This window comes from Thamnophis sirtalis, unplaced genomic scaffold (genome assembly GCF_051295495.1).
Source record: "Thamnophis sirtalis isolate CommonGarterSnake01/CBP01778 unplaced genomic scaffold, rThaSir2_p1.2 scaffold_7, whole genome shotgun sequence".
NCBI classification, from domain to species: Eukaryota; Metazoa; Chordata; class Lepidosauria; order Squamata; family Natricidae; genus Thamnophis; species Thamnophis sirtalis.
In genome coordinates this window covers 68,962,247-68,988,666 of record NW_028261387.1, presented here as the reverse complement: position 1 = coordinate 68,988,666, position 26,420 = coordinate 68,962,247, and the positions used below count along the sequence as shown (strand labels likewise).

General features: G+C 39.6%; 1 protein-coding gene across 4 annotated transcripts in view; it reads left to right on the top strand.

Moving 5' to 3' along the window:
• Positions 1-26,420, top strand: part of PTPRT (protein tyrosine phosphatase receptor type T) — a 631,119-nt gene that overhangs the window by 331,406 nt on the left and 273,293 nt on the right. For all 4 annotated transcript variants that reach the window (XM_087720360.1, XM_087720361.1, XM_014067162.2 and 1 more), the window contains exon 7: positions 4,904-5,197. In XM_087720360.1, coding sequence (XP_087576486.1) covers positions 4,904-5,197 — 294 coding nt within the window. The remainder of the gene's footprint in view (positions 1-4,903; positions 5,198-26,420) is intronic.

Below are 26,420 nucleotides of genomic sequence, written 5' to 3'. Positions count from 1 at the left end.
ACAATTTCTGAAATCCTCCCTCCCCCACCTTTTAATTTCTTGCCCTGAGACTTAACTAAACTATGGGAACCCAGAGACTCTACAAACTGCTATAGAGATTGAATGTACAATGAATCATATCACTTGGCCTGTGAAAGGTTTAGGTTTAGGTTTTATTAGCATTTATATGCCGCTCACTCCGTAGAGACTCTGGGCGGCTTACAGATAAAAATGGGGGGGGGGGGCATATAAAAATTAAAAATAACAAACATTAAAATTGCACAACATACATACAGCTTAGAGTGGGGCTGGATAAAATCAACAGCCCCAGGCCTGCCGGAACAGCCAGGTCTTAATCGCTTTGCGGAAGGCCGGAAGAGTAGTAAGGGTCCAGATCTCCACGGGGAGATTGTTCCATAGGGCCGGAGCAGCTACAGAGAAGGCCCTCCCTCGGGGAGTTGCCAGCCGACATTGACCAGCAGATGGAATCCGGAGGAGGCCTAATCTGTGTGATCTTATTGGTCTCTGGGAGGTAAATGGCAGGAGGCGGTCTCTCAGGTAGCCAGGTCCTAAACCATGTAGGGCTTTAAAAGTAACGACTAGCACCTTGAAGTGTGTCCGGAGACCAATGGGGAGCCAGTGCAGCTCGCGGAGGATAGGTGTAACGTGGGTGTACCTAGGCACCCCCATTATCCACAGACCACAGACATGAGAGTTTGTGAATTTACTTTTCATCAGACTAATGAGAATTAGTATGAGAGAAATGCAGACTAATTCCTAAATGACAGAATGGATAAATATATATTAATGGAAATTGTAAAACAAACTTGTTGGGGTTAAAATCTTTCTTCTGAAAAAGAAACTTGAGAAGGATTAGTATTCTCCTTCATACTAATGTGGATTAGACTACTTTGACTTATTTCTTTTTGAAATGCAAAGTGGAGTTTTACAAGATGTATGGTATCTATTAAGCAGTTTTACCTTCACTTGCACACTGTTCAGTGCATCCCTGTAAATTTCACTATTTTTCTTTTATAAATTTAATATAATCCTCCTAAAATCTATTTCTTTTCCATCAAATAAAAATGATAGGTAAGAAAAAAAATACAGAAGCGATCAGCATTGGCTAAAATACATGAGCTAGGCTGAATGCTGAATATTACTTTTCTAAATTGCTTCCCAATTTTGAAATTACTGATAGTAGACTTGGAACTACAGTTCACTTTCATGTGCCAATATATATTACTTTGCCTTTTGTTGTACCCTATTCATTTCTGATGATAGCACTGTAGCTGTTTCCAATGAAAGGAATAAGCAAAACACACACTTTTGCAAGTTTTCTATTATGTTGTTCAGAATCCCTTTCTTGGTAGCTACCTGGGGAGAAAGAGATAAAGAGAGAGTGAGGAGAGAGAGAGAGAGAAACAGAGAGATATCTCTCATAATTACACCAAATGTACCTGAATGCGCATAGTAGTTCAAATACCAATTTGGCAAATTTACAATGGATTTCTAAAGTAAGGGATTTTATTAGGAATTATTTTATTTTGGTGGCCTAATGTATTTAATTTAATGTCTAATTAAACTGTTTAATATTTAGTTAAAATTTTAGAAAATAATATAATAATACTGTACATTATATTTAAAATTCATTTTCTTGGAAGAGATAAGAATTCTGAATGTGCTTAATGCAAGAGGAAGAATTTACTTACTTACTTACTTACTTACTTACTTACTTACTTACTTACTTACTTACTTACTTATTTAAAATGGTCACCCATGGCACCAGAGTGAAGGGTAACAACACTTGAAAAAACAAACATAAAATACATGACTGGCAATCAAGGTAAAAGCCAATCAACAACAATTAACATAACCTTCCTAAGGGCTGCAACTAACAATATAGCATTTAGACTTTTATATTACTTCACTATTATATCTCGCTGTAAGTGGTTTACAGAGTCAGCCTATTGCCCCCTACAATCTGGGTCATTATTTTACCAACCTCAGAAGAATGGGAGGCTTAGCCTGGTGAGATCCGAAGTACCAAATTGCAGGCAACTGGCAGTCAGCAGAGTTAGCCTGCAGCATTGTAACTACTGTACCACTGTGGCTCTTAGTCCAATCACATGCCTGAGCACACAGCCTTTTCTTCAGGGTTAGGCAAGGGCTGGAAGAGGTGGAACCAATCTAATTTCTGGAGGGAGGATGTTCCAAAGGATAGGCATTGCAACACAAAGAGTTTGTTTCCCAAGTCCTGCAAGATGGCATTCCTTTAATGATATTATCCATGCCATATCTCTCCTGTTGGATCTAACAGGACAGGTAGACGTCATTGGGGAGAGATGATCAAATAACCCAGCCCACTACCATGAAGGTCTTTCTGGGTGACCACGAGTACCTTGAATTGCATATCAGATGTTATGGAGGCTCCATTTCAGTGTTTGGATGCTGTAGTTTCTCTGAGTGTTTCATTTAACTTTGTGTGGCAGAATGCTTAGTTTACCCATGTTCTCTGTATGTTTTAATTTGCTAATATATGCTTTTACCTCACACATATACATATGAACCTCTTTCTTTCTAGTTATTGTGGCTTTGGTAAAGCAGACATAAATAATTCAGCAAAATGGTCTGATGAGACCTTTTTAAAATGCTAATTCCACCAAGTGATGCAGTTATTCTAATTGGAAGGATCACATTTAAAACAAAAGAGGTCAGTGCCCCCTCTACCACAGGAGACATAGTCACCTTACTAAGTGCCTTTATAGAGTCAGCTTATATGTAAATATTTTGCTCAAAATTATCTAAAGGCCACAAATAATCCTGGCTCTCCAATACTAAAAAGCCTCCCACATATGTTTGTGTGTGTGTGTGTCTGTGTGTGTCTGTGTGTGTCTCTCTCTGTGTGTATTTGGGGTCCTTAAAAAAAATCTTAAAATTTTTGTTCTTCTATCACAATAGTTTCTCTTGAAAATAATTTCCCTTTAGTTCAAGGGAAGCCGTAGTTTTCATCAATATGCTGAATAAATAATGGTAGCTGTAATAGTGATGTAGTTTTGATAGAATAAAAGTAATTTAGAGCCTAAGACAGGCATGTTCATCACACCTGTCAGCTGCTCCTGAAGGAAGCTACAACTTTTCTTGGGCTTGTAATCACAGAAAGGCTTGTTTGATTTAAGGATGTCCTGACAAGTGTGATAAGCATCTCCACAAACACTGAAAATACCCCCCTCCCTTTGTATCCAGATTGCCCCGCAGATTGCTTCAGTGTGAACCAATACTGTGATCAATAAGAGATTTAAACTATTAATTAAGGACAATTAGTCATTGAAATGGTCTCAGAGTTCACAGAATAAGACCGATAAGGTATGTACATCTTTTCTAATGGACATAGACATGGATTATTGTGTATGTATTGCTGCTTCGTGTACAGCGTTTTTCTGCTAATTTCATTTTATTGAGAACTTTGTTTCAGGAACCAGATTTAGACTGGGACCTGGGAATGTGAGGGGAATGTAAGAAGTCTTTAATATTTATTACATGCTGTGGCCCCAGTTCATATTAGGCTCTGTGCAATTATAGTTTATATTGCCAGAAGGAGAACCATTTATTAATATTCATAGATCTGGTTTGGGACAATGCAAGTTTCAGGCATGTTGATGATGATTCAGTTGAAACAAATGATAAAAGACCCCTATGTTTGTGCAGGAATCCAGGCTGAATGTAAATGTCTTGTGTGTCTACTCTTGGAACATTATGTCTACCCCTAGTTTTCCTATGTTCATCCACTTTTATCAGCATTCTCATTTATCTTCTAAAAATCATTCCATCTTCCAGGAATGGTAAAATTTGTCAGAAAAGGTTCTAAGCATGATGGTTATATATTTACCTGAACAATATGTTTCCTTGGTGTTAGATACCAGAAACATTGGTAATGGTTTACACCAAGGTCCTCTGTTCTGGCAGGAACAGAGATTCAATCTGATTGATCGAAGGTCTGACAGCTCCCTATAAAAGGGCTGCTGTCAGACTGAACCTTCACTGGATTGTACATAGTTGACTTGTGCTAATAAAGAGCTGTTTGTTACTCTGAAGCCTGAGTGTGCCTTCCTTCACCCGATCTAACACTTGGCATTAGACGACTTAATAGTTACGACAAGCTTAAAGGTTTAATATCAATATGTTTGTAAAAAGAATAAAGTTAAAATGTAAATGTACTCATAAAGTAATTCTGTAAGAGGAAGGGAAGCAATTTATGCCCACACAAATTGGTCCTCAGTTTACATTTATTCATAATTATTTATAAACAGGGATTACTTATCAGTCAAATTATGAATTTGTAGGGTTCTTTTGACTATTTTGGCAGAGCCTGTGGAAAACAGCAGCTTTCACCAACTTGGTTTTTTTAGATTTGTTAGGACTGCAACTCCCAGAATATACAGTATAATCAGCATGAGCACCACTGGAGGTTTCAGAAATTAAAGTCACAATACATCTAAAGATTGCCAGATGGAAAAAATACTGTCAGAGAATTAGTGTGCATGCAAGTTCAGTTCAGAATTTACCCTGAAAGTTAATGAAGCCTCTGCAATTGTATTCTTTGTACTGGGTAGGGTACCTCAACCCAACTACAAAATTATTTCAAATGTGATTATTTGAGAGGTATGATTTATCAAAGGAGTTGCTTCTTCTACATAAACAATTTCTTGAAAATAAAATCAATTTGTTCCAGTGCTAAAGTCTGGATGGGTATTTTAATAAATATATTATTTCTATTTCTCCTTTTCTTTCCTCTAGGTAATGCTTGAAAATAACCTATTGTTTCTTTTACATTGCACATATTTTTTCAAATAGAGGGAGAAAAAACAAAAAACCAACCACCCCAGAGTGTTTATAGATCTCTTTTTGTTGTTACTTCTTTCAGAACCACCCACTCCTATTGCTCCTCCAGAACTTCTAGCAGTTGGAGCCACGTACCTATGGATCAAACCAAATGCCAACTCCATCATTGGTGATGGGCCCATCATCCTGAAAGAGGTAGAATACCGTACAACCAATGGGAACTGGGCCGAAACCCACATTGTGGATTCTCCCAATTACAAGTTATGGCATCTTGACCCTGATGTGGAATATGAGATCAGAGTGCTTCTTACCCGTCCTGGAGAAGGGGGAACTGGACCCCCTGGGCCTCCCCTCACAACAAGGACAAAATGTGCTGGTAAGAATCCTTTACGAATTCTTTACAACACCTAGAAGTTATTTTGTAACAACGGATGGAAAAAGATTGATATCCTGTCTTTGCCTTTCTATTTTTTTCTTTAATTGTCAGTTATTGTCCAGCATAATTTACAATTATTTGTGGAATAAGGATTTCATTTTATTATGCGATAGGCTATATTGTACTCTTTACGTTCTGGGTAATTCTTAGCACAAAAGCAAAGCAATACTCTAGATGCATTCTTTTAAATTCAATTCTGTTTATTTTCTCTTCCTAAAGCATGTTTTGAAAAGTGTGAATTTGTTACTCAAAACAGCCTGGACTTTCTGCTTTGTACATAATAAATTAAGTCTTAAGCATTAAGCAATTGCATTTCTAAAAGATTTAATTTTCTCAGTGCAAAATTAATATTAATAAATCCACTTTAATAATATCAGAGTGGAAACATGCATCTTTTTCTCTGCTTAAGTATGCTGACTATTTAACCAAGTAGTGTTTCATAATTCCTGATTAAAATCCCTGCTCTCAGTGAGCTGTTTTAGACAACAAAGTGTGCCTTAAACTCTTTATGATATATTAAAAAGATCAGAGCGTCTCTCAGCCACCTAAAGTAGCACATGCAGTTAAAAAATAAGAAATTTCTTTCAATAAGGAAATATAGAATGGTTATATAGAGTCCGTAATCACCCTGAATCTGATGTGGGTGAAGCTGATTTAAAAAAATATATATTTCTAGTTAGTAAAAAGTTTGAGAAGTGGAGCATGCCTGAAGGGTGAGAGTCATTACTTGCATTATGCACACTGATTTTTTAATTTCATGAATGGAGAAAGCATCTGTCACTGGCATTATGATACTACTTTTTTTCCCCTCTTCCTGACAAAAATGTCCATTTTAAATTACTGTTCTATAAAGCCCTAAATATCCTTGGACTTGAATATCACATAAATTACCTTCCTGTTGCAAGGCTGTAGGTAGCCACATTTTGGACCTCATATTACTTTTATGTAGTGATATGGATATGGAACGAATTCCCACTTGCTCACTGCCCTGGACAAATGAGATTAACAATCAGCATAAAATCCTGTAGGATGAACAGTCTTAAAATAGTCCACTCAGGTTCTTTATGGATAAAGTTTTTTTTTTCCTGGTGGGTGCTTAAAAAGGATCGTTTGGGCTCTTTTTTTACCTTGGAGCTCAGGAAGTGGACAGTGTGGCTGTCACTAGAAACTTCTTGGCCTGATCCATACACCTCCTGGCTTCCTAAACAGTTTTATGGGGCTGTAACAAACTGGATCTGGGAAGTATTTAATGCATCATTTTGGAAGGAGTGAGGTCAACTGCCTGCCTTTCCTGGAACCACATATTTTTGAGATCTATCATCTGGTCTCTAAACTTTTATTCCATCAGAAACCTATTGATACTGAGCTTAGTATATAGCTACAAAGCATTCAAGATGAAACAGATTGCCTAGTCTCTTTCAAGTTAATGCTCAGACTTGGCATGAGATGGAGATGTCCATGATTGTTTTTGTGGATGACCTCCATCACAATTTAGAGAAGGATAGTGCATTCCTCATTAGATGGTTCTTATTTGAGTAGCAGGGTTAGTGGATAGGGAGAGACTGACCAAGTAGGTGCTTTCTTGTGGAGTGACCTAAGTTTAGATTAATTTCCCCTGCTTTCTAACATCTACACAAAGTTATTGAAAGATCCCAGACATTGGTCAGATTACACTATTAGCACTATGCTGATAATAATTTGATTGTACATTGCTATCCCAGTCTATTCAAGAGAGGCTATCAATGTCTTGTTCCAATGTCTAGAAGCTGGGAGAGTGTTGAAAGGGCAAAACAGGCTGAAATTGAACTCAAGTGTGAGAGAGGTTTTTTTTAAAATAGATTCTCTGCTACATAGTATACCTGGTCCTGTCTCTTGATGAGGTGACATTGCCTCTGAGAAAGCAAGTCCGTGATTTGGGGGTTCCCCTGGAAATATAGCTATTGTTACATAGGGAGACAGATACCATAGTTAATTCGTGTACCAGTTTCATCTGGTACTTCGGTTGTGACCCGCTCAAAATCCAAGGACTTTGGAACAATCAGTCATGCTCTCCCCACACCTGTCTGTTCTATTGCAATGCATTGTACATGGGGTTGCTTTTGAGGATCATCCAAAAGTTTCCATTAGGGTTTAGGGAATGTAATATAACAGCCAGAATGTAACGGCCCATGTGCTGGCTGGTAGACATCAGCATAAGCACATAACATCTGTGATCCAGGTTCTATATCAATTCTCTATTTGTTCCTAGATGTAAGTCAAATTGCTGTTTTTATGGAGTGTGGCACTGGGTTACTTGGAGGGATCACCTCCTCCAATTGGTGCTCAACACCATCCCAGCAGAATCTATTTGGTATGCCATGAATGTTTATTGTCTTCTTATGGTCATTCATTAAAATGCCAGTTCTTTGAGGTTATATCTACTCTTTGGAAAGCTCTCTCCTCAATAACTAAGGAACACTTATGATACATTGTCCATATTTTCAATTGCATCTTTCCTGTTTGAGTAGTAGAGGCAGGTTTTTATTTCCTATCCATTTTTAATGTAGCACTTTTACAATAACTTTTTATTTGATGTTGCTTTATTCTTTTTTGAATTTGATTGCAAGGTCCTTTGAGATACTTTATGGGAGGCAGTAGATAAATCTTTTAATATTTATAAATAAAAATCAGATGATGAAAGCTTCTCCCGGTATCATGGGAAGCTTTTTCTTCTTTGAAACTTTATTACTGCATAGGAAAGGGCAGAGTAAGAATGGCTTTGTAGATAAATAAATATAAGTTTGCTCCATTTAGAGACAGGGCTATTTTAGGAACCTACACCACCATCATAACCCCTGCAACCCCTGCCCCAAAGGTTTTGGTACAGATAAGAGAATGGAGTTGGACTACAGCTAACATTATCTATTACAATTGGTGCTAGGTTGTCTGGGGCAGGTAGATAGATGGGTAACTTGAATTCTTAATCTCTGTTGTAATATCATAATGGGAAGGAGGAATATTAAGGAATAATGCAGCCAGAAACAACTGTTGTAACACTGAAGTAAAAAGCAAGGCAAAGGAGAAAAAGCTAATTGTTTAAGTATTTCCCCCTGCTATTACTTTTGCAAGCTCTGTCTCTATTTTAAGGGCTGAAAAATATCCTTCAAAATGGCACTAAAATGGCTGCCTTTCATACATTCAATTGTATCTTGTTGGTGGCCTTCAAGTAATGTTCTGAGCTTCCTTTGTTCTCTTTCCATCTTGGTGAATAGACTTTTTTTTTTCAAAAGAAACTACACCAGCCTTAGTAATCAGGAAATAGCTTTTGAGAGAGGAAAGAGTTGCTCTAGATGCTGCAGGTGGCATACACAGTGAGAAATGTGGATAATAACATCTCACCCAGCTCATTATTGGTGATCATCATGCATGTTTCATTTCCTGTTTAACTTTTAAAAACCTATGCTTCTGAAATATACTACAGCCTGCAATCAACACTGGTTTTGTAAAGAATTGTTTTAACTAAGTCACAATTTCTGATAATTATAGATTGTTTGTTGTTTGTTATAATATTTGAGGCTCAGCCTTAGTTCTGTGACAAGAGATTTTAATACAGATGTCAGTACTCCTGAGAGATTGTCATGTAACCAAAGAACTCTTTAATAGGATGTTCTGCATCTGCTGTGCTTCATGCAACTTCCATATTAGTGTCTGCCCCTTTTCTTTGTAGATGTTAATGTAGCCTTGGAGCTATAAAAGAAAGATTTTCCAGCATTTAAATTGTGCCTAGTTCCAACTAAGAAGGAAATCCATGATTGAACATCTGTTTTACTGTGAAGGGAAGTATTTATGAGGACATTAACCACAGAAAAATTACATGGATTTAAAGTTGAATGCTGACGTTTCACTAAATAAAAAGTGAAGTTGCACATTTATACTTGCTGTGTTTTCTTATTACTGTGACATCCATTTAGATATTAGCTTTTTGGGATAATGTGTTTTCACTGCCACATTTATTCTGGTCAAAAAGATATGAGAAGGATTTCTTGAAATTGTTTGTATAGCACTGCTTCTATTATTTGGCACCTTAATGCACCAGAGTTTGAATATCACACAAGAGTAATAAATTGTCAGCTGCATAATATCATAGCATGAATAGATAGACAGAATCACTTTCTATTCTGCTTCAGGTACCAAAATATTTTGACTTGGTTCTGAACTTTTAACAGTTCTCTGTCAGAAAATAACATGTTTTCTTCCTGTTCCTTCACATGGTGGGAAAGATAATAAATTATAAACATTAAGATATGTTTTTACTCTCCCTAGAAATTCCAATTTTCTTCATATCAAAGTAATTGTATGATCAGGAATAGTTCAATGTGAGTTAGAGAGATTGTGACATAACAATTTGGGATGGCTGGAATACTTGATCATAAAATGGACATGTTCTTTCAGAACTTGACAAAAGCTTTTGATTTATTAATAAAAATAAGAATTCAGAGTGAATATTGATTATAAAAAGTATTGCTTTACAAAATGATAGTTTAAATACAGTGTGTATTTTATTTATTTACTATTAAATGTATGTTTTAGTTATAATGTTTTTGTAACATAAAGTTTTCTGAATCCTTTGATATTCACAAACTATGTTCAAAGAAATCCTGCTATTTGATCTTGGTAAATTTGTGTTCTTGTTAACAAAAAAAAATTGAGATAGAAAATAATGCTGTCCCTGAAGAATCAGGAAGGAAGGAAGGAAGGAAGGAAGGAAGGAAGGAAGGAAGGAAGGAAGGAAGGAAGGAAGGAAGGAAGGAAGGAAGGAAGGATTTTGCTTGTATGTTCTGGCAATTCCAGATTAAACTTGACCATAAGTACAATATGATTTTTTAGAGTTTTTCACAGTTAGAGAGATATTTTTCATATACTATGAAATTATGATGATCCTTATGATGAATGATATATATGAATGAAGGATGGGAGGCTGAGTTGACCTTGAGCTGGTCAGGATTGAACTGCTGAGCTGCTGACAATCAGTAGCCAACAGAATTAGCCTGATACACATTGTAATCATTTCATTGTTTTTCTTTGTTTGGCAGCCTCTGGGAATCAGAGAGCAAAACAAAATCTCATACAGTTGTATTTGTTACCTTAGTTATCCATTTATTTAACAAATTTATATAACTGCCCATATACCAATAAAACTCTGGGTAGCGAACAAATGTAAAACGTAATATCCACTCATTGCTTATCGCTTGACCATTGAAGCAAAGAGAAATCAGGTTCTTTAAGGATTTGCACAGTTGCAGGAGAGGACAGAGAATATTTAATAGGGAAGTGACTCACTTGAGAAAGGTGATTTTTTTCTAAATGGCTACAAGTTCTGGAACAAATCTTCATGGGCATCTTCAGAATTGTGCTATGTGGCCTAATACACATTTCTTCATTTTACTATTTTCTTTGACATTGCTCAGTCCATTAAATTCACATAAACTAGCATATCAAAGCAAAACAGAAACACTCCTGACATTTATTGCCTGTGAAATACTAAGCTATGGGCAGAATTTGTCTGATACTTTTTATATATAAAATGAAACTCAAACAACATTTTACAAAGAAATAGATTTTATTCCCTACCCTTATGGAAGCATATTTCAGTTAATACCTATCTTTATGGTTGTTCTTTATTTTGATATATTTAAAAATTGAGTTCTAATTTTTTGCTTGTTTGTTTTTTCATCTTCCTACTAAGTAAACAGAATTCAGTGATGAGTGCCATTATCCATGCCAACAGCTCAAGAAAGTTTATCACACATAATGCTATAAATCATCACGGAGATAAACTTCATTAGCGAGCATTCATTTATGCCATCAGCAAAGAGCAGATGGAGGAGAAAGAACAAGAACAGCAACATATCAAGTTGGCTTGAAAACAAGCATCATATTATTCCTTCTGGTTTCAAATATTACCTTTGAGTAGACAGGGGACAAGGTGGCTTAGTGGCTAAGATGCTGAGTTTGTTGATCAAAAGGTCAGCAGTTCGGTGGTTTGAATCCCTAGCACCGCATAGTGGAATGAGCTCCCATTACTTGTCCCAACTTCTGCCAACCTAGCAGTTTGAAAGCACATTAAAATGCAAGTAGAAAAATAGGGACCACCTTTGGTAGGAAGGTAACAGCGTTCCATGCACCTTTGGCATCTAGTCATGCTGGCCACATGAGCATGGAGATGTCTTCGGACAGCGCTGGCTCTTCAGCTTTGAAACAGAGATGAGCACCACTCATCAGAGATGAGAACAACTAGCATATATGTGTGAGGGAAACATTTACCTTTAGACAGGGGGCACACTAGTTTTTAGTTTTATTTATTTAGTTTTATTAGAATTTGTAGGCCGCCCTTTTCCCTGAGGGGACTCAGGGCGGCTCACATAAAACTGGGAAGGGGGGAATACAAACATCAAGATAGAAACATATAATAAAATGGTAGGCAACATACATTCATCATTCGGGAGGGGTAACTATCCTTATCCCCAGGCCTGACGGGCGAGCCAGTTCTTCAAGGCTATGCGGAAGGCTTGGACGGTGGAGAGGGTACGAATCTCCACGGGGAGCTCGTTCCAAAGGGCCGGGGCTATTGCTGAGAAGGCCCTCCTCCTTGTAGTTGCCAGCCGACACTAATATTTCTGATAGTCCAATCTCTTCTCAAAGTAAATTACCCAAATGACTTCCAATGGCAGAATTTTGAAGAGCTTGCAACCAAATGGTTGGTAGATGGTGTAAGATATTACTCTAAGTCAGGGGTGTCAAACTCACAGCCCATGAAATGAATGTGCCACATGCTGGCCACCCCCACCCACGTTTTAACAAAGGGGGGAAAATTCACAATACGTCACATGACAACAATGTAACACCAGACCCCTGCTCTAAGTCATTGAATGTTCTTTTGCTTTTTCAGATATCCACATACTAGTTATGGTAATATGAATAGCCAAACAACATAATCAGTTCTATGAATGAATCAATATACAAAGAAGTGAATCATTTTGTTAAAACTAATGTGAGGGAAATATCCAAACCGTCATTTGTTATGTTTGTGAATTGGGGAAAAAATCATTTTGAGAAATATAGATATTCGAGTTTACAGTTATGTGGGTTACCATTTTTTAAAAAAAATGCATGTGTATAAGTATATATGCATATGCCCATGTTCGTGTGTGTGTGTGTGTGTGTATGTGTGTGTACAAGTAGACCTTGGTCAATGATCACAATGGGGGCCCAGAATTTCCATTGTTAAGCAAGGCAGTTGTTAAACGAGACAAACCCTCTTTTATGAACTTTTTGACACTGTTCTTAAGTAAATAGCTACAGTTGTTAAGGAATCATGTGGTTGCAAAGCAAATCTGGCTTGTCCCTTGACCTTGCTTGTCAGAGGCCAGCTGGGAAGGTCAGAAATTGTAATCACATGACCTTGAAGTTAGCAATAGCAATGGCAGTTAGACTTATATACCGCTTAATAGGGCTTTCAGCCCTCTCTAAGCAGTTTACAGAGTCAGCATATCGCCTGCACATTCTGGGTCCTCATTTCACCCACCTAGGAAGGATGAAAGGCTGAATCAACCTTGAGTTGGTGAGATTAGAACCGCTGAACTGCAGATAACAGTCAGCTGAAGTGGCCTGCACTACTGCACCCTAACCACTGCGCCACCTCGGCTCTTAGTTGTACACTAAGTTGTAAGTTTTGTAAATACATGCTGGTTGCTAAGGCCTGAACTTTGATGACATGACTCTGGGGATGTTGCGGCTATCGAAAGCACAAGAACCAGTTGTAAGTCAGTGCTTTCAGTGCTGTTGTAACTGTTGGAATGGTCACTAAATAAATGGCTGAGGACTATATATGTATGTGCATGTGCATGGGTGGGTGTATATGTGTAATGTAGCTGTTGCCTTCCTTCACGCTTCCCCCACCACTTGTCTAGCTTTCCGCCTTTGTATTCCCGGAGACTTCCCTCACAAGTACGAATTGGTTTTAAAGGGCAAACATCCTCCTCAAAAGTGCAGGCTTGGATCCCTCTTCAAGCTAGGAGTTAAATTCTGTCTTTCACCACCCAATGCTGGCCATACCATTCTCTAATATTTTTCTCACACCATTTTGTATGTAAGAGATACTGCAAGAAGAAATATGCAATAAATAAAAAAAGCAAAACACATATAGAGAGGGGGGCTGGATAGCATAGAGTAGTGGTGTCAAACTCCAACAACAACTTCTTGCCATCACATCTTTCCCTCTTCACTAAAATAGGAGTGGGTGGGGCCAGCACGTGATGCATCCAGCCCCTGGACCATGAGTTTGACACCTCTGACATAGAGGTTAGAGTGCTGGATTTTGACATGGAAGACTAGAGTTCAAATATGCACTACTCTGATTTTTTTCCCATAGGGTCCTTATGGGTACTCAAAAGCTAAGGTATATAATTATATAAATAGTATATATTTGTTTTGCATACCTTAAGCACAAATAACAAAGTTGATTCTGAAAATTGCTATTGGCACTATTCCTATACAAGACCAGAACATGCAAGTTGCGGTCAAAATTCATATTATGTCTTAAAAAGGAAATAGTAGGAAATAGGGGTTGGATAAGACTTTGGAGATCTTCTGTGCCAACCCCCTGCTCATATAGTATTCCAAGTTGTTGGAAATAGCTTTTTTTCATCATTCCACACCTTCGCTTCACCCGAGATAACTAGGGATTAAGTTCAGACCTTCAGCATGCAAAACTAATGCTCCACCGCTGTGTTATAGTTGTTCCAGAGGAATGAGGAATTGTTTGGCATGGCTTCATAATGGAAAAATAGCAATGACATAACAGGGAATACAGCCTTGGAAGAGAAGCAAGAATGAAAGAAAAGTTAGAAGCCAAATCAATCAAAATCAGTGTCTTTTCTTGAAAGATAGTTATTGTGATTTCAGAAATTGAAACTAATTAGCTCTTACTTTCTAACATTGTTTCTTCTTATTAGTCAACGGCAGTATATTAGTTATTACATTTGTCAGAGGCAGATGTTTGTGTAGTAGAAATGACACAAGTGGATGATAAAGTACCATGTTTGTCATGGTAAATGGAAAAGGAATGAAGCCTAACCAATTTGCTAGTGTAATGTGAAAAGAAACCATATAAATTTACTGAGGCATACAATATTGGTTATCAATAGAATTTAGGAACACAGAGAAACAGACAATTGAAAAATAAGATCTGGACTTTAGGGATGCTTAATAAGATCTGACCAAATCTTAGAATATGGTGTATTATGAGTTTAATGCACATGTGGAGAAAATTATATCCAGAAAGATAGTGTTGCATACTTAATTATACATTGTTTTGTCCTGTGAAGCATATTAGTATTGATCCCTTGGAGATGATTCTTAACTGCTTATTTCAAGAAGACTAAATCATTGAATGGAAAAGGTCTGAAAACCATTCTTGTGATGGCAACAAAGGGAATCAGAGCAAGAAGTGCTTTCCAATGGCAGCTCTAATACTACCAATCAAAAAATATCTATGCATATAGATATTAAAAATAATCACCATTATTGTTACAAATTATGAATTCTTGTTTAGCACCTATCCATGGATCTTGTATATTCAGTGTGTATTTCTAGGAACTAAAGATACATTTCACCAAGCATAATCTGTTTCCCTACCCAGGGAATTTGCATTCAGTTTATTTCTACCAGTGTAGCATAGGAAGCAATTCTTTCAACAAAGTGTTTATGGAGATTCTCAGTCATCCAGGTTAAGGTTGTCCCAAAGGTGCTTTATTTTGAGAGGCAACTGGACTTTCTGTTTTGTTTATTTTTTTGAAGATGTTTTGCTTCTTCTCCAAGAAGTTGAAAAGGTTTCTTGTATGAGAAGCAAAATGTCTTCAAAGGAAAACCAGAAAGTCCAGTTGCCTCTTCAAAAAAACACCTTTGAGACTACCAATCAAAAGATTTAGGAAACTATTTAGCTACTTTTTCTTCCCTAAAATGATTTTTGGTCAAAGGCAGGGGGGAGTCAGAGAAGGAATGCAACAAATAGAAGATGACATCATTTGAAATCCCTGTGAAGGAAGTAATAAAGACAGGTACTAGTACAAATAACCACTGTTCCCTCTAAGGTGCGCGGCTGCATGGCTGTGCACATGGCAAGAAAACACCACGCGGCAGTTTCTAACTGCCGCGCAGTGATTTCTGTCACAGGTTCTGGAAGCTCAGGGGCATCAGAAAATGTAGGGTTAGCATGGGCGTGGGGACGGTGGCAGGAGCTTGCACGGCACAGTCGGTCTCCTAGGACCTCCTAGGTGCCGGCTGTGCCACTCATTACCATCAGTCGCCCTGTGTTCAGCAAAACAAACGTGCGGAAGTCCTTTGCAGGTGGCTAGAACTGACCACCCACAAAGGACCTCCCAGACTAGTTTTGATGAGCACGGAGCAACTGACGGTAGTTTGTGCCGCCGCGGCCACTCAAACTAGCATCAGTCGCCCATGTTCAGCAAAGCAAGCCCAGGGAGGTCCTTTTTGGGCGGCCAATACTAGCTGCTTGCGCCCGGCTCTGTGGTTGAAGTGAACCCCCAAATCCCCCCGCTGCCACCAGAATATCTGCTGCCACCTCCGCCTCCTCCAACAGCACTGCCGGATTTGCCGCCTGATGCTATGGCTGAAGTGAAGCCGCCAAAGCTCCCGCTAGCACCGCCACCCGTGGCAGTGGTGCCTCCCCCTCCATGCGGAGCACCTGAGCTGGTCCCCGCGTTATCCCTCCCTGTTCCTCCTCCATTGTGCTTTTGAGGCCGTGGGAGCCAGTAAGAAGGCGGTGGAGGGGGCGGGAGCAGGAAAAAAAGGCCTCATGGCTTCTCAAAAGCATGGCAGAGGTGGAGGCGGCGGCATGGGTAATGCGGTGCCCAGCTGAGGTGTTCCGAGCAGAGGGGGAGGCACCACCGTTGCTGCCATGGGCGGGGGCACCAGCAGGAGCTTTGGCGGCTTCACCTCAGCTGCAGCGCTGGGCAGCAAATGTTCTGGTGATGTTGGAGGAAGAGGAGGCGGCGGCAGCAGTTATTCTAGTGGTGGCGGGGGCTCATTGGCATCTTTAGCGGCAGCCCTGTGAAAAAAACCAAAGATGGAGCAGATCCACACAGATGACGTCGCCGCAACATGACTGTAGGAGGAATTCTGGGAGTTGAAGTACACAAGTCTTAAAGCTGTCAGGTTTGAAAACCCCTGGGGTTTCCTAAAGGGTTAGGGGTGCAAGGGTCTTGTAACTTGACAGCTTTAAGACTTGCATGCTTCAATGCCAGAGTTTCTGAGCCAACATGACTGGAGGAGGAATTCTGGGAGTTGAAGTCCACAAGTCTTAAAGCTCTCAGGTTTGAAGACCCCTGGGTTTTTTTTTCTAAAGGGTTAGGGGTGCAAGGATCTTGTAACAACAGCTTTAAGACTTGCTTGCTTCAAATGCCAGACTTTCTGAGCCAACATTTTGGTTGCTAAGCAGGAGCATTGTTAAGTGATACTGATATTATATAACACTTTTAATTAAGCGGGTACCTTGAATAAACATAACTTTGAGTTTCAAATAATACTGATTTCGTTGTTGTCTTAGGTGACCTCTATGAAAAATATTCAGGTGCTTAGGCATGAAAATGTGCCACTCAAACACTATACTTTTCTGCTCACACTGAAAAAAATTAGAGGGAACATTGCAAATAACAGCTATGGTTAGACATCATGGTTAAGTTTAGACATATGATTTACTTAGTATTTGGTTCAGCTAAGCAAGCTAATCTATACATTACAGTTCACAAATCATGTATTTTCTTCAACTAAGTATGAATAAAAATGATGGGCTGCTGTACTGTATGAAGGAAGCAAAGCATTTTTGTGCTTGTTAAAATGGTATCAGAACTAACCCGCTAACCTCCACCAGTGGGGCAAAACTATATGGGAGCCGTCTACGAACTCTGGAGCTCTATATTCAATCTTGTTTGCCTACGGCCACCTTATATACTACATACTTTTGACTTGGTGGCTAAGGACATCTCCCCAGGACATAAGAAGGGAGAGGAGCAGACCATCGCTTCCTCCACTGTTTCCATATTATTATATATTATAACGGCGCAATTTTAAATAGAATGTTGAGTGTATGGGAGTTGCTTGGAATTGAGTGAATGGCCCACTTTTAGTAATTGTTACCTTTGTATTTTATATGTTTTAAATTCTTACGTGGGATTGTTAGAGTGGATAAATGAGAATGCTTGACTCGGAGGACCTGCTGGGGAAGGCGGGAGGAACCGGGGTGGTTGGGGGGACCATGGACATGGGAGTGGGTCGGAGCATAGCGGTCGTGACAGGGAGAGGCAGATACGGCGGGGACCTTAGGGCTGGCCATTACCGGGGAAGGAGGGTTCGCTACATTACAGAGATCCCTCCTTCCGGCCCTAGGAGTCCCACTCCAAGACCAGATGGCGCGAGTAGTCAGGACCCTGGTCTCAGGCTGTTGTCGCTAAATGCCAGGTCTGTTGTTTACAAAGCTCCCCTCGTCCGGGACTTAATTGTTGACGAGAGGGCAGACCTGGCATGTATTACTGAAACCTGGCTGGGCACAGAAGGAGGAGTCCCCCTTGTAGAGATGTGCCCAGAGGGATTTCAGGTGCTTCATCAGCCGAGAGCCCAGAGAAGGGGTGGCGGTGTGGCTATTGTAATCCGGGAGTCTCTGTTACCTCGTAGGGTCCCTGCTCCGGAGCTTGTCGGGTGTGAGTCTCTGCTGATAAAGTTGGACCTCAAGGGTCAAGTGGGTTTGCTGCTAACGTACCTGCCTCCCAACTGCGTTGCAGCATCCCTCCCCTCGCTCCTCGAGTCAGTAGCCGAGCTGGCAGTTGAGTTCCCCAGGCTTATAGTTCTGGGGGATTTCAACTTGCCATCGCTCGGTGAACGCTCTGATGGGGCGCAGGAGTTCATGGCTTCCATGACAGCCATGGGCTTGACCCAAGTAATTCGGGGCCCAACCCATGCAGCGGGTCACATGCTCGACCTCGTATTTCTCTCGGAGCAGTGGATGTGTGATCTTGGTCTGAGGGGTAATGAGATCATACCCCTGTCGTGGTCAGACCATTGCCTACTGAGGCTTGACTTCCGGAGGCCAAACCCCCACCGTAGGGAGGAGGAACCGACCAGGTGGTTCCGCCCCAGGCGACTTATGGACCCTTTGAGGTTCCAGACGGAGCTTGGGGTTATTCCTGATACCCTCGCCCACAGTTCGGCGGAGACTCTGGCTGCCGCCTGGTACTCGGCGGCGTCGGAGTCTCTCGACCGGATTGCGCCACTACGGCCCCTCCGGGTCAGTGGATCCCGGAGAGTTCCCTGGTTTACCGAGGAACTCCGGGAGAAGAAACGCCGGAGGAGATGCCTAGAGCACCAGTGGAGGTCCGATAGGTCCGAGGCAAACCGAGCACTCTTAACTACCTGCACCAAGGACTATGTCCGAGCATTAAGAACTGCAAAAAGATCATATATTTCTTCCTTGGTTGCGTCCGCCGAGTCACGCCCAGCCGCCCTGTTCAGGATAACCCGCTCCCTCCTTAATAGGAGGGATGCGGGAGACCCCTTGCAGGGTAGGGCTGAGGATTATGCTCAATTCTTGGCGGACAAAGTAGCTCGGTTTCGATCGGACTTGGACTCCACCGCAGTAGATCCAGCTGAGACACAGGAGGATCATTTGCCACATCAGTTCTGGGTTGAGTTCCAGGAAGTTGCCTCTGGGGATGTGGACAAGGCCATCCGAGCTGTAAGTGCCTCCACTTGTATTCTGGACCCGTGTCCCTCCTGGCTGGTGGCTAACAGCAGGGAGGTGACACATGGCTGGATCCAGGCGGTTGTCACCGCCTCCCTTCGGGAGGGGCACTTCCCCGCCACACTCAAAACGGCGGTGGTGAGACCCCTCCTAAAGAAACCATCGTTAGATCCAGCCATCTTAAACAACTTTCGTCCTGTCTCCAACCTTCCCTTTATCGGGAAGGTTGTTGAGAAGGTGGTGGCCTTTCAGCTTCGACGGGCCTTGGAGGAAGCTAGCTATCTTGACCCCTTCCAGTCCGGCTTCAGACCTGGTTACAGCACAGAAACCGCTTTGGTCGCATTGACCGATGATCTCTGGAGGGCCAGAGATGGAGGCTATGCGTCCATCCTGGTTCTCCTTGACCTCTCAGCGGCTTTCGATACCATCGACCATGGTATCCTTCTGCGACGACTGCGGGAGGTGGGAGTGGGAGGCACTGTTTTGCGGTGGTTCTCCTCCTACCTCTCGGACAGGTCGCAGTCGGTGTTAGTAGGGGGGCAGAGATCGTCCCTGAGGCCCCTAACATGTGGAGTACCTCAGGGTTCGGTCCTATCCCCCCTACTATTTAACATATACATGAAACCGCTGGGCGAGATCATTCGGAGGCACGGGATAAAATACCATCAATATGCGGACGATACGCAATTGTATCTGTCCGCCCCGTGCCAACTCAATGAAGCGGTGGACGTGATGAACCGGGGTCTGGAGGCCGTTAAGAACTGGATGAGTGCTAACAAACTGGTGCTCAACCCGGATAAGACCGAGTGGCTGTTGTGTTTCCCCCCTAATAATTTGGCTAATACACCAATGCTTAGGCTGGGGGGTCAAATTTTATACCCCTCAGATAGGGTCCGCAACTTAGGAGTCCTCCTGGATCCACAGCTGACTTTTGACCACCAGCTGTCAGCTGTGACCAGGGGGGCATTTGCCCAGGTTCGCCTGGTCCGCCAGTTGCGGCCCTACCTAGATCGGGGGGCCCTCACAACAGTCACTCGAGCCCTTGTGATCTCTAGACTGGAATACTGCAATGGGCTCTACATGGGGTTGCCCCTGAGGTGCATCCGGCGACTACAGCTAGTCCAAAATGCAGCCGCGCGAGTGATAGTGGGCGCACCTCGGTTCGCCCACGTTACACCTGTCCTCCGCGAGCTGCACTGGCTGCCTGTTGGTCTCCGGGTGCGCTTCAGGATAATGATGACCATCTTTAAAGCACTCCATGGTAGTGGATCTGGGTACTTGAGAGACCGCCTTCTGCCGATTACCTCCCTAAATCGACCAATCAGATCGCACAGACTGGGCCTCCTCCGAATTCCATCTGCCAGTCAATATCGACTGGCGACCACACGGAGGAGAGCCTTTTCTGTTGCTGCCCCGACCCTATGGAACGAGCTCCCCATGGAGATCCGCACCCTCACCACGATCCAGACCTTCCGCGCAGCCCTCAAGATCTGGCTCTCCCAGCAGGCCTGGGGATAGGCTTCAATTACCCACCCGAGTGTTTGATTGTTGAATGAAAGTTGTGTTTTATTATTTTTCTTTTGTTCACAAAGTGTTTGTTTTGACCTTGCACTTCCCCTCCCCTGTGGTTGTAAGCCGCCCTGAGTCCCCTCAGGGAAAAGGGCGGCATATAAATCCCAATAAACCTATAAACCTAAACCTAGAAATGGTTGAAAGTGTTAGCAGAATTTGCTGGATAAACAGCTAAACACTGTAAAAAGAGTTTAGTCAATGTGTTCCTAATCCAGCATTCTGTTTTCAAAAGTGATTAGTGAAGAAGCTTCTGGGAACTTAATAAGCAAAGCCAGAAGGCAATAGGTTTTGTCCCCTTGTTTGTGTGTAGCATTTAGCATTCACAAATATAAACACAGTTTCATTTTCCTGACACTTTCTTGACAGTGCAATCCACAGGTTAATTATACATTATCTCTGAGTATAAGTGAATAACATTAACCTAAATGTTGACAGTACCTTAGTCTGAAATTGCTTCTGGATTCAGCAGAATCTATAACATACAAATCAACAATTAAAAAAAGAAAAGAAAATAGGTGCCCTTTATACAAAACAGAAATAAAATCCATTATCTGCAAAATCCCCTCCTATCCATGTGTAAACTGACAGAATGATAAGAAAGTTATACATGTGTTGGCTGATATTTTCTTGGACCCACTTATGTTTTTAGTACAAACTGTGCTGCTATTGCTTGCTTTTTTAAAAAGATGATCCCACATGGCTTGTTTATTAATACTAAGTAACTCTGAACATCTTGAGAACCCACCTTACTATTGTCCAGGTTGTTTAATTCACAATGAAAACTAAGCAGAGATTGAATGGTCTTAATTTTGATTATTTGTAGTCACTAGGATGGTACTGGGAACCAGTTTGGTGAAGTGGTTAAGACTCCTGTCTGAAAACTAGAGACTGTGAGTTCAAGTCTCAGTTTTAGCCATGAAGCCAGCCTGGTGACTTTGGACTACTATCTGCTAGTTTGGAATATTGGAAGTTGGCAGGATGCAGTAAGTTAGTCATCTTTTTCAATGACATTCAAGACAATGCAATCAATACTGTTACTTCTGAAGCTACATCATTGCCTAAAAACAGACATAGTTCAGCAAAAGAAGGGTTTTATTTTACCTACTTTTATCTAAGCATAAGTACCTAAGAATCTTTATCATTATATGTTTTTATAGTGCAAAAAAACAAACAAACCATATAGCAAGGGGGCATGATGACTTAGCAGTTAAAGATACTGAATTTGTCAGATGGAAAGCTAACAGTCTGGATTAGAGACAGGAGAATCCCATGACAGCATGGGCTCCCATTCCTGCCCCTATCCAGCAATTCCAAAGCATGCAACTGAGAATACATTAATAGATACCACTTTGGTGGGAAGTAACAGCATTCCTTGCATCTTTGACATATAGCCATGCTGGCCATATAGCCCCAGAAAATGTCTTCAGAGAACCCTGACTCCTTGGCTAATAAACAGAGGTAAGCACCATACCATAGAGTCAGACATGATTGGACAGGAAAACCATTACGTGTTTTTCATTAGCAAATAGTTCTATTTTTTAACTGTTGTTAGCTGCCCAAAGTTACAAATTTGAGATAGGCAGCCGTATTAAAAAAAAATAGATAAAATCATTCAGTAACACAGTGAGATGATTAATGGGCTCAGTTTGCATTCATACTGAAATTCAACCTCTGTTGAAAAAGCCACATGCCATACATAACAACTATTTTATAATAACCATTATCTGTAGGTAATTTCAATATTTTTGTCTTCTTTTACTTTTATTTCATTCTCCACCAATTTTTTTTCCTCTCTCTCTTTCTCCACAAAGTGGAGCATATTACACAGAAGCTCCTTTTTTCTGTATTACGTTTGACAATTTTTAAAATGCCACAAGTATTTTTGTTACTTTTGCTGCAACAATGTAATTGACATATCTCAATAGAAACTATATAATTGAGCACTCCAATGGAATGGAGGAGCACACATCTTCAAAACACTTCAGCCAGCTTCCCTTGTTCCCAAGATGCATTTTATCAAACGTGGGTTACAATTACTTCAGATATTTTTTCCCTCTTACCTCTATCTTGGAGTGTGCATGTGTGTAAAATACAGAAATAAGCATTCTTTTCCCACATTTTGGTATGTGTTTAGCTATTTATTTTCATATCAAGCTGTGCTTCTATAAATTATTCTGGTTTTTCAATTTTTGATTTTTTTTTAGCTATATATGAACTTCACATTCTTCTCTATGCAATTAGAAGGCTGACAATTAACAGATATATTTAAGGAAAGAACAAGGTCCTGCATGAACTTTATGCAATTGTAAAAACAGACAAATGTTCCAGGATAAATTATCTCTTGCTTGCTAGCTATTAAAGTCGGGCATAAACATCTCTTTTCTTTTTATTTCTATCTGGGATTTATTAATTTATTTAGTTTTGTGCAACACCATAAAGCTTTTGTTTTCTTTTAATCTTAATGAACTAGCAAAAAGTTGAGTTTTAATATAGTATGTTTTAGTCTGAACATTAGTTTGATTGACAGTGTTCATTCCTGAAGAATGTGTGAAATTGTAATAAAATATGATTGAATGTGTTATTTAACTTTTGCTTTATATCTAAATAAACTTAAAGGTTTGAAATTAAGGAAAAGGATTTCACTGAATTGAGAGGGACCGATCACAATATGTCCTTAAGGAGTAGAGGCAGGTGGCCTAATATTTGGATAAGGATCCAAATAACTAGAGGTTAATGATGATCTATGCTAAACAAAATTAAAGCAATGACTTTCCTACTCCATAGCTCAGCTAAATGACTATTTTGGGACAAATCATATAAAATCAATAGTCCAAGAACACCCCCTCCCTCAAGATCCTCCACAAACTCATTACTGTAAAACTGTGTTGAATATCAACTGAGACTGCCAAAATTATTTATATTATTTATTTACACACACACACAAACACACACACACACACAGAGGGAGACATTGTGCATGCCCATCCCATTGCATTATTCTATTTTGGGATAAAGCACATAAAAGAAGTATATAATAGCCAAACAAAAACAACACATAAATAAGGAAAAAGAAAAGAAAATAGATATGGCTAAATTCCATTTAAATCAAACTATTCACTACACTTTTCTATAACATTCTATCCATCCTCACTTCCACTACAGCCATACATTATTTCTATATTGCCTTTTGTTCTTGAAAATACTCACCTCTTTCCTTCTGATGGGTTCATTAGATCCATTCAATAACAACTTTCTCCCTTCTTTTCAATCCATTTGTTCCTCTTCTTCTCAAACTTTTTTTGAAATGGGTGGGTTGGATACTGGTTATTCATTAATTAGATTAAAACCTCATTCATTCAGCATCATTTATTCTTTATTCCACTTCTTATTATATCTTAAATATGTTTGTTATACCTTAAATATTTCTTTAATACCTTATTTCCATTGTATTCATCTTATTTTTATGCCTTTCCTGACATATTCCTCTCTTACTTTCATATAACAAACTGAGATGTAGCACACTCTCATATGCATACATTTTCACGTCTTTTGAAAAACATTCATTTCTTACAATAGATCATGAACTGCCCACCATTTTTCTCTCAGCATTTGCATATCTTCATCCATTTTGCCATATTTAGTAAACATAGTAGCAAGGCAGACATATTCATTTTTAGTTACAATATGTAATATAACTTGCTAGTTCTGCACTCCATTATCCTTTTCAGACATACTGCCTTAGGCTTTGATACATTAATTTTCAGATCCATTTTTCTCCTTGCATCATACCATCTATCCAACATTTTCTGCTAATTATTCAGCCAGCAACACATCACTGTCTGCATATGCATTCATATATATTCTCTGTGATAGAGTGGAATTGGCTCATACTGCCTCAGAAGAGTCACATTGTTAAATTTTCTGGAATTTTCCAAGCTGGTTGAGATTAGAACAGAACCGGATAGTTAACCATCTATCAGCCATAGTATTTAGCATTTTTGGCATAATAATAACAGTGCAAGTGAAGCCTGGAGATGTTGCTGGCTTTGGGTATCAATATATACTGTGGTGTCTGGTTAAAAAAAAAGCATACCTATAACATCACCACAATTGTTATTTGATATTTAACCATAAATACATTCAACAATGAACGAAACATGAAATAGCTTTTCTTATTGTTTGTGAAGTATTGTTTATTTTAATGTGTGCTTTATTTATATTGCATCCAACAACCTTTCAATTCTGCATTCAGGCAAAATGTTTTATAGTTCAAGCCTATTCATATATGTGTATATATTTTCCCCTCCATTCATACAGTGTTCACTGACCTTCTGAAGAGCAAAAATCTGCCTGCATAAAGCTACGTTGTATTTCCAACTGTTGCTTTTCAAACATTTTCTGTCAGAATTCTGCCACATATCTTCACAAGAATTCTTAGAAACTCAATTCCCTTATCCTTTTTGCATTTGGGTTTGCTACTTTTCATCTTCTATAGAGGAACAATAACAACATTGCTCCAATTTGTCCCGCACAGATGCAATCTTCACACATATATTTAAAGAGTTGGATAGCCACCCTGTCAGCGATTTTGCCAATTACACCATACACCCTTGCAGCCTTTTTATTTCTGAATATTCTCTCAGAATTTATTCTTTGCTTTTTTATCAGCTCTTTCTTGCAAATTAACTTTTATGGCATTTGAATCATCTCCATGTTTTAGTGTACTATTATCATTCCCACACAGTATCCCAAACATCCCTTCTAGCATTCTTCAAATCAGTTTAATCTCAAATCAATTGAGTTTGAAGTTCCCTCTAGCCTCTTACCCATTCTCAAATATTTTTAAAACTTCCATCAAAATTGTTCTGCATTCACTTGCTTTTTAAATTTTTACCTGTTCCTTATTATCTTAGACCACTGTTTTGGCAGCTATCTTTTTCATTCTGTAAAAATACCTTTGTTTCACCCTCATTTTTAAATTATTTTTTGTAGCAACAGCCATTCTTCAATATTATTGTTTTCTTCTTATCCATTGTCTCTTTTATTTTTCGTTCACCAGATTAACACCCTTCAGTTTGGTGGCATTCTATAGCATAATTTTGCTTACTTGGCCCTATCAGTTTCTGTACTCTATTTATATGCATTTTTTTTCATTTTTTATTCAGAGAGTAATCTATCTTCTATTGCTTGCTATAACAGGATCCATATTTTCTCTTCTTACTTTCCTTATCTTGTTTTCTTCCATGTTCATATTGCTGATATCCACTCTTGACACTACCAAAAATTTATTCAGAACCTTTCACCAATATTGTATCCTTCACTAACTCCCTCAATTTATCATCAAAACTGATGAGAGCAATTGTGCTTTAGATTTATGGTCATTTTTTTTGCTAAGAGAATGTAGGAATTGTTTAAGGTTTAAACAATGTATATGAAATAAAGTTCTTTTTTCCCCTAAATATAAACTGACTAAGCAGGGACCATTCTCATTCATTCATTGGTATCTGAGTGGCCCAATTATGTTTTCTGTACTCTGTCTCATAACCATTGTTTCATTCACAATACCTAACAGAATAATTATTTCTCCTGAATTATAATCACTCAGAATGAGGCACAATTTTCCCCAACGTTTATATCTATGCTTTCATTATCATCAATTATTGGAGCATAACATGCGGTTTCAGATGGCTTATGAATTCCTACTTTCATACACATGATAGTTTAGATGAGACCACGTCTCAGTTTCTGGCATACATTTTAATACTTTCATGCATAAATTAATTATACATTTTCATTTAT